Source organism: Loxodonta africana, chromosome 6 (assembly GCF_030014295.1).
Source record: "Loxodonta africana isolate mLoxAfr1 chromosome 6, mLoxAfr1.hap2, whole genome shotgun sequence".
Classification (NCBI taxonomy): domain Eukaryota; kingdom Metazoa; phylum Chordata; class Mammalia; order Proboscidea; family Elephantidae; genus Loxodonta; species Loxodonta africana.
In genome coordinates this window covers 87,027,773-87,044,107 of record NC_087347.1, presented here as the reverse complement: position 1 = coordinate 87,044,107, position 16,335 = coordinate 87,027,773, and the positions used below count along the sequence as shown (strand labels likewise).

General features: G+C 38.1%; 1 protein-coding gene across 8 annotated transcripts in view; it reads right to left on the bottom strand.

Annotated features, from left to right (window-relative positions):
* RBMS1 (RNA binding motif single stranded interacting protein 1) overlaps nucleotides 1-16,335 on the bottom strand; it is a 235,793-nt gene that overhangs the window by 28,497 nt on the left and 190,961 nt on the right. For all 8 annotated transcript variants that reach the window (XM_064287072.1, XM_064287067.1, XM_064287068.1 and 5 more), the window contains exons 4-5: nucleotides 12,220-12,311; nucleotides 1,580-1,737 (exon numbers count right to left, since the gene is read on the bottom strand). In XM_064287072.1, coding sequence (XP_064143142.1) covers nucleotides 1,580-1,737; nucleotides 12,220-12,311 — 250 coding nt within the window. The remainder of the gene's footprint in view (nucleotides 1-1,579; nucleotides 1,738-12,219; nucleotides 12,312-16,335) is intronic.

Genomic DNA, 16,335 nt, shown 5'->3' with positions numbered 1-16,335 from the left:
AATATCTAGAGATCTCTTAGTTTTTTCTGTACATGTGAATATTTTCTTAGAGGTTTACTGAATACATATGCCACCTAGCAAAAATGTGACCATAAGAAAAGAAAAAGTGGGTTTATTCCTTTTATCTAATGATTGTTTTTGTACTTCCATAGTAAAATGATAACAGATAACCCCAAAGTACCTTCTAAATCATAAAGATTAAATTATAGTTAAATTATATCCAGAGTATTTAGTGTCAAGCATATCATATACATAACTTGTTGGAAAACTGATAGTCATTATGCAGTAACTTCGTTAGTCACGATATTAAAACAACAGTTTAACATACCAGCTTAGCTGCTACTTGCTAGAATTTCGATAGTTTTAAAGACGATATTTGCTTTTATAAAAAGACACACTCAAATGTCATGATAAGAACTACTGTCAATCAGAGGGTGTACCTGACATTTCTTTTTTACATTTGCCTCAGGTTTAAAATTAAATTAGGAAGCCAATTATGTACTTTCTTTGTCATTTGAGAGACATTTTAGGGAGCCAAATGGTTTGACTTATTTTTCTTTAATGGAAGAAATATTGGGTAATCTATTGTAAAAGTGCTACACTCTTGAACTACCCAGACAGCCACCTTCATTTTAATGGGTAGTAACAGTTTTAATAAGAGAATTAAATTAGGATCTGTCTTTGGAAAAAGATGATACTACTTGATCTACTTTCAGAAGAACCACCACAGAGGTGATGAGATGATGCTGAGACCTACGGTGTATCATACAACTTGGATCCTCTGAAACCAACGGTGTGTACACTGGAGATGCTGGCCTTGATGACTTACTACCTATAGAATATTTAATTTATATTATAAAATTACCCGACTTTACAGAAAGAGTAATGGGCTAAAAGCCAGAAGAGCCATTATTCATTACTTGGTAGTTAGGTGACAATGGAAAAGTCCATCATTTGCCTTGATTTTCTCATATGTAAAAACACTGAAACAACGCTTGCTGGGAAAGGAAGGAAAAAATAGGATGGAAGGAGTGAGGGAGTTTTAGCTGTATCTAAAACATTTCTAAAAAAGGAAAAAAAAAAAAAAACCCGAAGCAAAAATTATACAATGTTAATATTTGTTAAATTTGTGTGGTGGGTGGACAGGTGTCATATTATTGTCTTACTTTTCTGAATGTTTGAAATATTTCATTTAAAATTCTGATTTTAGTGATGCTGAATCAAATTTCCATCACATGAGAAAAACACAGCAATTTATCTATGAAATTTAGGAGCCTGATTGTCGTTTTTAAGAGGTTACAGGCATCCTGATCTAATTAACGCACACTTTCAGAACTACTACTCATGTGACCTTTCTTTGCTGTGAGCACCAAATATTTAGGGTGCTCAGGCTCAAGCATCCTTAATGAGCTTCCAAAAGATTTGAGAAGATGCAGGCCGATAGTGACACGATTTAAGTTTATGGTGCAACTAGCTATCATAACCTTGGCTCCAGTTCTCTCTTGCTCATTTTTTTTCTTTCTAGGATAATTAGCAGAGATATTCTTCTTAACATCATAAAACAGGGTGACGTGCTTACCTAGCAAAGCCAACACCACGACTTGTACCACTGGAATCACGAAGTATCCTTGTAGAAATAACTTGTCCAAATGGTTTGAGCATATTTTCAAGTTCTTGCTCATCCATGGACAGTGGCAAATTAGAGATATACAGGTTGGTTGGATCTTGTTCCTGTTGCTAAAACAGAATAGAGAATTGTCTATTAATTTCCAACGGATGGTGAGATATTTATATAAGAGTAATACTGATATTAACATGTCTATTTTTATTTAGCCACTCTCTTTACTCAGGTCCGTTTAAAGTGCTGCCTCGTGAGGTTATGGGAACCACAGAACACCCAAATCACCATGGACACTTGAAAGCAGTGTCAGATATGATCCCACCGAGCCATTCTCAGCAGGTTTGGAAGCTGAACTGCTGGCAGACGCTGCCGCGTTGGAGAGAATGCCCTCTTGAAACCACAACTCTCAGCTGTTTGCTGTGTTCCCCAAAATAACCAACCTCTCCCTCCACTGCTATTTTTAGGAGCACATTTCAAGTACACTATTGCACTGTTACTGCTAATAATTCAACTTAAGAGACACATCAAGAAGGATTTTGGACCAAGTTATCTAGAGTCCAAAAGGGGCTTTTCCCAAATTCCTTCTTCTCCTCTGCTCTATGGCAGTGGCCTTACACTGCTTCTGCATCATGACAACCAATGTAAAAAGGATAGCTCCTAAGCTAACCAAAACAAGAGAACTCAAAGGCATATAAAATGAGAAACTCAAGGCAAAACAAAGTTTAGAATCTAGGCAAAGATGAATTAAAGAGTAGATAGGTGAGGAGGAATTGCTAATTTTTGCTACTCAAAGACTGATCCAGGGACCAGCAGTCATGGAATTACCTGGGAGCTTAACAGAAATGCAGAATCTCAGGCCCCGAACCAGACCTAAAGAACCAGAAACTGCATTTTAACAAGATCCCCAGGTGTTTTGGATACATATGAGTTTGATTAGCAGTGGTCTATACTATCTCAGATCATTTCCCACATACCCTTCTCCTTTATGGGGTAGCATCAGCTGAAACCAAAGATAAACTTTCTGAGAACAGTATGTGTATTTATTGTAACTGCTATGTATATTTATTAAGAGCACAGTGTTTAACCCATCAGGAAAAAAGCTTGGACAAACCAGAATATTTTCTGACCAAGTCAAAATTTATCTCTGTAATTCTGAGACTAGGGTAGCCTTTATGAATTTAAAATCAGCCCTTCCTTAGACCTCACTAATCAGTTGTGCATATGGAACTATGCAAGATTATGATTTTTCTTTAATAAACACTTAATAAATCATGAAGTGATGTTTGGGCTGTAGAAAACAAACAGCACACTCATTATAATATTCTTGATTTCTAAAATGCACAGTATTTTAAAAATATATGTGAAGTATATGCATACTTGAATTTGTACAACGGTTCAACTTTGCAATGTATCCCAGCATTAATAAAACCTGAAATTAAACTTCTCATTTTATATAATCTGCAAGTAAAAGTAAACACTGGGGGGGGGGGGGCGGTGAACACTGGTTACACCTGTCTTTCACGCTGCACTTGTCTGCTAAGATTTAAAGTAACGATCTGGTATTTTACCCAGTCGCTGCTGAGTTGGTTCTGACTCATGGTGATCCCATGTGTATCCAAGGGAACTGTGCTTCATAGGGTTTTCAATAGCTGATTCTTCAGAAGTAGATCACCAAGCCTTCGTTCTGAGGCAGCTCTGGGTGGACCTGAACATCTTTTTGGCTAGCAGGCAAGTGCGTTAACTGTTTGCACCACCCAGGGACTCCTAGGGGATGCAGAATGTCCTGGTGTTCTTAAGAATTCAAGTCATGAAAGCCCTAGAAACTATGAGTAGAACTACAAGGCAGAGTCCCTACAATTTCCTGATTCTGATACAGTGGTAGGCTGCACGTATGCAACCATGCCAATCCCAAAGGCCTAGGGCAGTAGCTTCCAAACTGAGTGGGTCAGTGGGGTAGGGTTCAAGAGAAAATTTGTATTTTTCAAATGCCCAATCGCAAGCTGAATAACTACCCTCATTAACCCTTCATGGGCTAAAGAAAATGCTAACCCTCTTTGTTTTCAGCAGAAAAAATCAGATAAATTCAGTGCGGTATCACTGTTTATCTTATGCTAAGCAAAACCTATTGACAATTTTAAGGTCTGTCTTTAACATGTAAAATGGGAAAATGATTTGTTTCATAAATACAGGATGCAAATAGGTAAAATACTTCAAAAGACAAGTAAAAGCAATAAAAATGGTCTTAGGTATCAAAGTCTTTCCATTCTTCTAAGGTAGGGTGAGAAATAAAGTCTTATCTCTTTATTCCTACCTCACTCAACACCTCTCTATCAATTTCACCCAATTACAGCTTCTCCATTAGTCATCTCATTTTGGTCCTAACCTCTCAAGGCCCTGAAGCTTTCCTGGCATGCAAGGCTGTACACGTTATTGTGGAAATCTGGTCCTTAATCAGCCAACACAGACAGGGCCCCTTCTCCCTGAATATGCACTCTGAGGGACTCTCAGAGGCCTAAAACAGCCACCGGACATCAACAGTGCATCTCGTACATCCCAGACTTTGTCCTTATAAAGGAGGAGCCTGGGTAGCTGTTACAGATTGAATTGTATCCTTCAAAATATGTGTTGTAACTCCTAATTCCTGTACCTGTGGTTATAATCTCATCTGAGAATGGGTTTTCTTTGTTATGTTGAGACAGGATTAGTGTATGGCGTGTCTTAAATCAATATGTTTTGAGATACAGAAGAATTAAACAAGCAAGTGAGCAAGCAGAGATAGGAGAAAATATGCTACATGATGATCACCAAAGAGCCAAGGAACAAGGACCTTCCTCTAGAGCAAACAGAAAGAAAGCCTTCTCTGGAGCCGGCATCCTCAATTTGGACTTATAGCCTCCTAAACTGTGAGAAAATAAATTTGTTTGTTAAAGCCACTCCCTTATGGTATTTCTGTTATAGTAGCACTAGATAACTAAGACAGTGGTGCAGTGGTTAAGTGCTCAGCTACCAACCAAAAGGTCAGTGATTTGAACCCACAAGCCACTCCGTGGAAGAAAATGTGGCAGTCTGCTTCTTTAAAGATTACAGCCTTGGAAAGTCTATGGGAAATTTATGGGGGCAGTTCTACTCTGTTCTATAGGGTTGCTATGAGTTGGAATCAACTTGATGGCAACGGGGATCCGTATAAAATAACTATAACTCAAGTCCTGTCTTCCAGAAGCTTACAGTTATAGGAACCCTGGAGATGAACGTGATAATAGAAATCTGCATGAATCACAATGGGAAAGACATATAGGGAAGCTTGTTTTAAGGAGATTAGGGAAGACTTTTCAGAGGACGTGACACTGAGGGCATGATGAACGAGCATAAGCCACGAGGCCGAAACTATATTGTAGAAGGCTATCTTAGGAGTTTGATTTTATTTTGTCAGTCATTGCTTCTTAAGCTTTTCCATAAGCAGAGCTAACAGCAAAAGAGAGTGAATATGTATCTTGAAGAGACTGTAGGCAAAGGCCAAGGCAGCCTTCCCAGAGCTGCAAAATTTCCTTGAAGTCTTGTGTTTTACCTTTAAAAAGTCACTCAAATTTTGCAATCTACCCCTTACTATCTAGGTTTGTTTTAATATAAAAGCAATGTTTCAGACTTACTACTTTCAACTAAAATTTACATTCCAGGAAGGTAAGCAATGCTTATGCAGCTATTTCATGTACTCTGGTGGGTGAGGGGAAAGCGGCAGGAAGAAGGAACTGGGGTCCATGTACTGCAGTTTGGAAGCCACACCCTGGAAAGTTGGGAGCTCTTGCAGACATGAAGTAAGGGAGTGATATGATCAAACTCATCTTACTAGAAAGTCTTCTGAATCATGCTTACTAAGATTCAGAATAAAGCTAGCAACTCCCTAATTAAAGGGCACTGAAACACTCTTTGGACAAAGATACGGCATTAAAAAAATGTTACATGAGACGCATATGTCATAAATATTATGTGCTTTATTTTCAAATTATAATTATAAAAAACTAAATTATTAATATTTTAGAATGCTCACAGGAAAATTTGTCATATGTGAAGTATTTTAAAAAGACAATGTGGGAATAAGTATTTTCCAAATCTGTATTTTAGTTGCTTCTATCATTAAAGCAGGTTCCTGGGTGGTACAAATGGTTTTCTCTTGGCTATTAACCTAAAGATTAACAGTTCAAACCCACCCAGCGGGACTGCAGAAGGAAGGCCTGCATATAGCCAAGAAAACTCTATGGAGCAGTTCTACTCTATAACGCATAGGGTAACGAGGAGTCAGAACTGACTTGACATCAAAGGGTTTTTTTAATTTTACTTTTTTAGGTTTATTATTAAAGTATTCATATACACATTACAGATTCTTTAAAGTCTTCATTTAACTTGAAAGTTTATCAAGGGAAGAAAAAAATATTAAAAACTGCTGAAATCAGTATCCTGAAAGGAACTGAGTTCTTAAATTATTCTTTGATACAGTGACAGAGAGCAGACTAAATACAGGTAAATATTTCCTACGATTTCAATGCATTTGCTTTCAATAGCAACGGCCCTAGTTAATGGGTTTCTCTACACGGGATGAACTTTACAGCTAATGCTACTTATTTATCTTTCTTTTCCAATGTTCAATCTGTCTTACAAACATTGAACACAAAGTTGCAATTATTTTAAAATTAAAACAAAAAAGAAGAAGGAGAAGAAACCCCAGGCCTGTAGTCTGGCCATAAAACTATCTAATCCCCAAAGTGTCCAGGCATTATAATTACCATATATTCAACCTGATCAGAACGTATCATACTTGTATGGAGTCGTTTTTGAATGAGAATAATTTAATCTCTCTATAATCAGTGGTAGCCATAACTCTGCTTTATTACATACAATGCCATCTCTGAAAAAACAATGCTGTAAATTATGGGTGGCCAAACATACAAAGGTACCCATGGGTCTCTTTATGTCCCTCGGCATGGAAAGGGTTCAGTGTCTTCTCTAACAAGTAGAAAACTAGATCCTACATTGGCTGTGAGAGGGATAAATGGCTACTAATGTTCACTTGAGTAGAAAAGTGGGGCTCGGAGGTCCTGCGTAATGTACAGTACTCAGTCATCATCTGAAAGAAATTAACAAAAACCTCCCTGTGCATGTGGAATGGTTCCTAAAATGCAAGAAAGGGACTTGGCAGGAGGACCAGACATCTGTTTTCTCTTGTACTGAATAGGTTCACCAACCAGCAGATAGCTGTTCGCAGGCATGCAACTGCAAACTGCTTGAAGCATGGTGGGCCTCTGTGTGTGGAAGGGGGATTAAATTCCTACTCAAGTGTTTGCCTATTTACTGTAAAAAATGAGCAAGCTTACCACCAGACAAACAACACATGATGGATGATCTGCTGACCCCTGGCAGGCCTTCAGAGATGCTGAAGGCCCACAGATGTCACTCTATTAACAGATACCACCAATGACGACTACTTTCAGGTCTTTTTACCTAGTTATTTCAGTTCCTTTTCTCTTCATAGATTCTGAGTCTTTGACTTAAAAATGCACACATTTGGAACATCTGCCAAGTTCCACATACATAAGAATAGCACTGGACCTTCTGGAAAACATGTTTGATGAGTTTCATCAGGGCACTCAATTGGCTTCTTTAATCATCAACAAAACAAACATTCAGTATCTACCCTGGTGTCAGGTACCAAGCCAGGCAACGAAAACCAAAGCATGAATAAGAAACAACCATTACTAACACCCTGAATTTGCAGTGTTACATGTGAGTTTTGAATATTTATGGGGCTCCTTATCAATTCTGGTAGTCAATGTGCCAAAATATTGTATTTCCCTCTCAGAACCCCCTAAATTGAATGCCCTTTAATTTTTTGTGATTATATAAGAAAGCAAGCCTTTAATATATGGCAACGTGAATTTTCAACACCTTATAGTGAGTAACCTGATTAATTCATTAGGGGAAAGTGGACGGTGATGGGTTCCTAAAGACTCAACCATGGATGCCAGACTTAAGATTCCTCTAAGAACTGTCTCCCCAAAAGGCACGTGCCAGGTACTCCTTTATCCAGAAAACTTAAAAGGGATAAGTTAACTCCAGACATTTGAGCCCATGGTTCTATGGAGTCAGGATACACAATAACAAACCCTGAGGCATTCAAGATACTTTTTGTAATTTTAATGATGGAATAAAAAGAAATCAGGTCCTGAAATGAAGTCATGCTACAGAAACTTGGAGAAATTCAGAATGTGCAGGCTGCTGGCATACTCCCAGAGTCTCTGAGCCTGTACACTGTTCCCTTCCTATAGATGATGTAGGAAGGGTCCTTTTTTCCTTGCTAACTTTAATACCAAGCCCTCCTAAGGAGGTCTTTGAACAGTGCACTTTATCAACTCATGGGAAAGCTGATATTCAAAGAACAATGCTGACACGACGCCTAGTGCCAATCTATATTCAGGCCAGCTTTGACTAAAGGCATTGTGAAGGCTACTTCAAAACAGCACATATTTAATATACTATGTAGCTTAAAATTAAGACATTAGAAATGATAGCTAGGTAAGCACTCATGGTGCCTTTAAATAACGCCTCTGCATTTGTCACAGGTTCTGAAACATTCCTCTTTTAACTCTGTTTCAACAGAGGACACAAACCAACATAGCAGGCACCCTCACATTCCAAAGTGAGAAGCTAGGCCACCTAAAAAGACAGCCCGCATGCAAGCTGCCTGAGAGCTGGGTTGAGTTGCTTAGCTGACCACGTACCTCCTGTCTATAAGAGACTGGAGTGGCTTGGAGAATGAGCACTTTATTTGGAAGGAAATGCTGATGTGTTTTGAGTCTCAACGTGTGCAAAGCTTCCTTATCACTTCTAGTCAAGCAAGAAGGGCCTCAACAGATCACTCAGGAAGTTTGATTTGTGGCCCATGGAGCTCAATGCATGGGACAGACTCAGTGGATTGATGTCCAACTTAAACCAGAGGACTATAAAGGAAAAGCCTGGTTAAAGTGGCCTGTAAGTACAATTGGGAGGTAACTACTTTCCTACTGAGAGATGGCAAAGGTTGGTCAGATGTGGGTCACACAAGGTAGACTTCCCCCAGGGTTGTGTTAGATCCTCTCAAGAAGGCTGCCTTAAGGGCTAAGGAGATCCCAGAAGAAAGGGGTAAAGATAGACCATTAGACTATCATAAGCGGAGGATATCAATCAAAGGATATGCACGGGAAAGGAACTGCACGGGATAGACTTCCTGGCCCCATAAATTTGGGGGAGAGGATTAAAAAAATAAATAAACACAAACCCATTGCCACTGAGTCAATTCCAACTCACAGAGACCCTATAGGACAGTGTAGAACTGCCCCAACAACTGCCTGGTGGATTTGAACTGCTGACCTTTTGGTTAGCAGCTCTAGCACTTAACCACTATACCGCCAGGGTTTCCAGGGGAGAGGACACAGATCTCCAAAAAACCCCCGTAGCATCTCATGAGAGAAAACCCCAGCTTTCTACTTGGCCGGAGAACTCAACCAAGTTATATCAGTGTCAGGCTAAGAAAGAACTTTCCCACCCTTTACCCCAGCTCTGATCCTGGAGAGGTTAGAAACCGCAGCCCACAAGTTGATGGAGAAGTGGAAAAAACAAAAGTTTGGGAAATAAGAAAGAAACTAACATATGCTCCTATCTCTCTGTAGGCTTGATACTGGGGAAGACAGAAGCTTTAACATTACATGAGACTCAGAATTTTGTCAAATAAACAGACTGGCCATTTTAATTATGGGCCACCACACACTTAACATCAGTAATCTGTTCTAGAAAATCTGACATCCAGCATCAAAATGTTAGCCAGGAACCTATTTTAAGTAGGAAAATTATAATCTGTTATACATTAATCACAACCCCAATTAATTTCATAAAACGTAATTATATCTACACAAACACACATTAGTTGTACATGTATTCATATACACACACAGTCAATAGTAATACTGGGATGCAGACTTTTAAAACATTGTTCCCTGATCACCAGATAATCACTATGGTTGTTAACAAACAGCTGCTTTGTGGGTTACCATTTCTCTCGGCTCTAGCAACATCAGAGATGCAAACCCCTTTTGTTGACTTGATTCTCAGCAGTTTTCAAAACCTCTACACATGATTCTGACATTCTACAAACTGTATTTGGAATATAATTTGAAGCTTTTTGCATACAGCTTCTTGTTTAGAATATTGTATTGGGATTGGATGGTATAAATATAATTTTTTTCTTATATAGAAATGGATGAAAATGTACTGAAAGGTATGTCCATCCTACGAAATTTGAATGTGAAAAATCAAGAGGCATTCTATCAAAAAGCATTAACCAGAAAGACCTGAAATGAAATAAGTGACTGAAGACTTTCTATTACCTGAGAGAGGCCAGAAAGTTATGTGACCTGTCTTGGATTTTGATCTGAGGAGGAGGAAGCAGGAGCTTCAGGGAGTGAGTAAGAACGGACAGAGGGGAGGGAAGAATAGAGCTGTCTTCTGATTGCACCCTAAAAGCCCTGCTTACATGCTTACACATTGTTTACAGTGACGAATTTAACATTCTGCAAATCATTATGCAAAGTTTGTTATTGCATATTCACAGCACATATATTTAAAACCTCAGAAATCACTCTTTCAACAATTCCATAGGGAATTTTGAATGATTTGGTAGGAATGGCAGTCATCCCACTAAGCTTACCGATGACATAAAGAAAACACTATAATGACGATAATCTGAAAAATTATGGTGCTTAATATTTAAAGTTTCTGATTTATTTTAACTTCTTACCCTGGAGCTTAGGAACATCTAAAGTAGGTCCAACATAATCCAAAGCTTTAGAAATATTAAAAGTCAAGAACTACTTTAGAAAGGTGATCCCATTCATTAATTCCTGAAATCTTTATTTACATTGATTCTTTTTATTCAAGGCTAATATCTATTCTCTTGGTAGCTACATACCTATCCCTTCAGTGGCCTTGGGATCTTAGCAGGTAACTTGTCACTTTATCACAGAGTCCTTTAACTTCTATAAACTTTCTTTCCTTTGGAAATGTGGATGCTTATCAGGGCATGACCATATTCTACTATTCAGAAGCAGCAGAGGATAGCACAAAATTACTTTCCTCCGTATTTCAAGAAGCCAGACAATATAAAATTATTAATGTTTTGAGAAGAATATTCAAAGTATCAAATCACTTGATTTTCAGGCTTGATAATATTTTCCACAGCAAGTGAAGGACCATGGATGGGGAAAAATATACATGGTTACATGAATATCTTCATAACTACACTGTAGGTACAACGTATTATGATATTATTACTGGATAATAAAGAATGGGACATAAATATTGACTTAGTCAATAATGACACCTGGACCAATCATGACTCAAGTATTTACTGGGTAACGATAACGTCTGTTACAGAATATAAACACTTAAGAGATGCATGCCATTTCGAGGTTATTCTCTTCTTGGAATCTTAATTTTCTTAATAAAAAGATCATGCCTATCTGAAAGCAGCAGGTTGGACCAGACAATCTGAGGTCCCTTCAGCTTTTAGAATTATCATTTCATCTGAACTAGTGATTTAGATCATGGTAGGCCAACTTCTCCAAGTTCACTATGTCTATCTAAGGCAACTATTAATCTTGAAAAAGGGACTAGGTATCTTAAAATGTCTTATCTTTGATGATGAAGCTCTAACGTGAAAAGGAAGACAATAACTAATTGGTCAACTACATTTGCATTTATAAATTAAGAAATTACAGGTAAAAATCTTAGATAGAAAACTACCACAAGACAAAAGTATCCAAGAAAAACAGCACATCTTATATTAATATCCATGTGTACTGTGCTAAAATATACATTAGTCATGAAAAAGATGGTCTACATTCTATAATCCTGGAACAGTCAAGAATATTTCTCATCTAGAAGGATTCTTTATAAATATTCCTCATCTAGATGCTAGAAACTCATCAGAAACAAAGCCAAATAAAGTCACTGTAGAACTACTGAAGAGCGTTTAAGATTTATATCCTGTAAATGATCAGTATCTAAAAATATCTGCCTATTGTACAGAGGAAATAGCATCTGTAGCTTACATTTGTTTTATGAACTAAGAGTATTTGTATAAAGTGTATGTATGTGCTAAGTATTTTTGTTATTCTTTTAAAATATGACATCCTGCACCCAATTATCTTTTGAAGTATGTCTAAATTGTATTAATCCTTGAACACTGACATTTAAAAAATTAATTTTCAAGCAACAGTACAGGCCTTAAAGTACCACAAAATATTTGATTGCCTGAGAAAATCTGGTGCTACTCCCTGATTTACTTATGGAGCTATATGATTTACTATGTATAATCTTACACATTTAAAAGTTCTTCACACATGAAATTTTGAGGACTAGCCTGCAGTACAACAGCTACTGGCAAAGGTGTGGAGGCGTGCGACTAGTGTCCTGAAGTAACCACGGCGAGGTGGGATGGAAGGTATCCTGCAAAGGGTGACTGAAAAGCAGATGGGTCAGATGTAAAAAGCACCTCTGTGGAGCTCGCAACTCACCTTTGCCATTTGCGCTTGAACCCCACTAGCCTTCAGGGCAGACACAGCTTTCTGAGCCGCTGCAGGGCTGTCGAAGTCGACAAAACCGTAACCTGCAATGCAAGACACAAACTTAGTTGGTAAGCCATTATTTTGTGATTATGTAAGGAGTAAAAGAATGATTCTACTTTGTTTCTGATGCCAGCAACAGAACGAAAACTCTGTCATCCTGCCAAGTTCCAGGCTCTAACACCGCAGTGCTGCGGCTTCCTCAGGCTTTCTCCCCAGCGTCTATCACTGGCTAGAGAAGCCTCCCTTCAAAGTGGGGGCCAAAAAAAAAGAGCCAGCTTTTTCCTATTCAATATCTCCTCCCCAGGTGTGCTGTAGTTACTGAGGACATCTAAGTTAATGATAAAGGTTAAAACAAAAAAGATAAAATCAACTTTAGAGAAATAGCATTCTCAATGATTTGGTAAGAATGGCAGAGTCATCCCACTGAGCTTACCAATGACATAAAGAAAACACTGTGTTTATTTTGTAGACTACTTTTCAAATAAAGTAATTAAAATAAGTACAGCCATTAAAAGATACTCAAAATACAGAAGACTATAAATTTTAGTGCTTGGTTGAAAATTTCACACTTACCCAAACCGGCTCATTATCTCCCTTCAAAACAAAGGGGAAAAAAAACTCATCCAGATTCCCAAAATATCTGTGTCATCAGTTCATGCCCAAAAATATAAAAAAAACTAAACAAAACAACCTCCTAAGAGAGACCTTGATTCAAAGCAACTTATCCATAGCTTCACAAATTGTTTTAATAAGCCCGTCATCTGTTTTCCCAGGCCACAACAAATCAAAAGCAGGAAATGTGAAAAAATGGGTAAGAGACAGGGTAGGACTGCTACAAAATAAGCATATGAATGACATCCAGAAGTGAAAACTAGTAACAAGCAACAAAAAGAAAAACTATACAAAGCACAGGACTTAAGCAGCTTAAGCACAAACAGCCCATGAATCTCAGCAGGTCTCATGGGGAGCATTGTATTAAGACAAGAATCACTGATTTTTTGCTGTGGCAACTCTTAAAGTATTGAGAAAAGGTTAAATTATATTTAATACACTCTTTTAAAAATTCAGGATACCAGGCAAAATACTAACAAATTTCCTTCTCAGAACTCAAATCAAGTATCATAAAATTCATTTTAAATAAGGATATTTTGAAAAAGAAAAACACTGGATGGAGATGTTGAACACAAGAGGGGCTAAACCCTATCATTTATTTACATGTAATATAAAGAAATAGTAATTTAGACAGTATGGAACCAGTGGCAACATACACAAATACACATATCAAAAACCCAATGGGAAACTCAGAATAGTCCAAACGTTAGTTTTACAGTGACAGTATAAAAAAAAAAAAGCCTGGGAACAAAATAAACTGTGTAAGGAAAAGGAAGGCACTACACATTACAAATGAGATGTTTTAGGAGAGATGAATGTTAAAGCTGACACAAGAAGTAGTTTCTTATATTACTTGAAACTGAACTGAAATATGGTTTAATTTAATCTAGCCAGTGAAGAAATACCCAGGTTGGAGAGAAAAAGAAGAGGGCTGATCCAGGTAAAAGCAGAGCATGGTACTCACCCATCAGGTCAGAAACTAGGTTAAACATTATCTAAGGTGTTACCTGGATATATTCTTTGAAAGCTAACATACAATTCTCTTTGGAGACACACACAGGCATGTACACACTCACTTATTCTCACACATATTTTAGTACCAAACACAATTTCAGCAGGTTATAAATGAACACTTAGCTAAATTGATGTATCATAGTTAATTTAGCCAAACTCCTACTGAAAGATATTCAAGTTTCTCCTCAAATTTTGCTACTGTCAATAAATTACAATAAACAGAAGGTCTCACTTTTTATGTCACTGTAGCTGAAGTTACCGTCCAAGCAAGGTACTAGTATTATTTTAGCTGTTACTTTCTTATTAAGAAAAAGCCACAACGGTTTGTATTTTAGTTAATTGTTTACATCCTTTTCTGGCCCTTTCCAATGCCTACCACACTCTTGCTATTTCATAAGTATTTGCTGAAGACAAATATAACGGTTTAGAAGGCAACCTTGTATTACTGCATTTTCTATCTATATTGCTTTTCAATAAACACAAAGCTACATAAGATACGGAAACCCTGGTGGCGTAGTGGTTAAGTCCTACAGCTGCTAACCAAAAGGTCAGCAGTTCGAATCCACCAGGCGCTCCTTGGAAACTACGGGGCAGTTCTACTCTGTCCTATGGGTCACTATAAGTCAGAATCGACTCGACGGCAGGTTTTTTTTTTTTTTTACATACGATATGACTTACACAGATTCTATGAAATAGATTATATGGAAGATGTTTTTGAAGATGGGATGAAATGAATTAACTCAGCATCTCTTTACTGAGGATCCCCAGGAAGAGTCTGCTCAGTCTCCACACCATGAATAGAGAACGTTTCTCTTGTAACCTGGATTTTCCTGCCACCGCTGCCCTCCCAGGTGCCCTGTGTTGGGGGAGCCTTGGTGGCACAGTGGTTAAAGCGATGAGCTGCTAGTTGAAAGGCTGGCTGTTTGAAGCCATCAGTGGCTCTGCAGGAGAGAGATGTGGCAGTCTGCTTCCATAGAGATTTATGGCCTTGGAAACTCTATGGGGTTGCTGTGGAGTTGGGATCAACTTGAGAGCAGTGGCTTTGGTTTCTGGAAGTTGTGATGACTGAATCATGGGACTGGCTATGTTTTATACCTTTGTTTTGGCTACTAGGAAAGGCAGGGCCATATTTTTGGCTCACTGCTGGCAAGGGCCTATAAACCTGTTAAACCAAACCATTGTCGTCGAGTCAATTCTGGCTCATAGCAACCCTACAGGACAGAGGAGAATTGTCCTATCAGGTTTCCAAGGAGTGGCTGGTAGATTCAAACTGCCAACTTTCTGGTTAGCAGCTGAGCTCTTAACCACTGTACAACCAGGCCTCCTTTATTCTTACAGTAAATGGTTAATGAGCAAGTGTGCCTTGATAATGACCACTAAGTCATATGACCCTATAGACAGAGTAGAATTGTCCCATAGGGTTTCCAAGGAGCAGCTGGTAGATTCAAACTGCCGACTTTCTGGTTAGCAGCCGAGCTCTTAACCACTGTACAACCAGGCCTCCTTTATTCTTACAGTAAATGGTTAATGAGCAAGTGTGCCTTGATAATGACCACTAAGTCATATGACCCTATAGACAGAGTAGAATTGTCCCATAGGGTTTCCAAGGAGCAGCTGGTAGATTCGAACTGCCAACCTTTTGGTTAGCAACCAAGCTCTTAACCACTGTACCACCAGGGCTCCTGGCAAGGGCCTACAGGACCTTAAGACAAAAAAACAAAAAACAAACAAAAAAACCAATCAGTTGCTGTTGAGTTAGCATAGAACTGTGCTCCACAGGGCTTTCAATGGCTGATTCTGTGGAAGTTGATCGTCAGGCCTTTCTTCCGAGGCACCTCTGGATAGAGCGGACTCTCCAACCTTTTGGTTAGCAGACAAGCATGTTAACTGTTTGCAATACCGAGGGACTTCATAGGACCTTAGGGAAGGCATTTTTGTAGTAACCTGAAGTTTCCTGCTCTTACCTTTATTTTCCCTTTGATCTGATTTATCCTCACCCATTTTTACTTTTTTTTTTTTTTTTGTGCATGTGTGTTCTGGTCTTAAATGAAGTTCTGTAAGGATAAATAATTATCAGTTTCTCAATCAATCCCTTTATGAGCTTCATTGTCCTAAATTGCCATATATACCGGGGTTGGTATTTAAATACTTTTTGTTAGCTAAATAAGACAATGTTTGAAATGTAGAAGAGCAACTGATCCATAAAATTTTAAATTTAATAACTAAGGTACATGTTATTCAAACCATTAAAGGCTCCAAAATATGCTTTATGACCATGGTTTGTGACCTCCGGAATCTCTCATTTCCAGGTATAAAATTCTTTGATCTATGCAATCTCAAAAAATTAGTACCCAACACAAGCACCTTTCATTTGTAGTAACGAATTTCTATAATTGATCTCTTATCTACTAATTTATCAATATTCATCTTGAATCTATT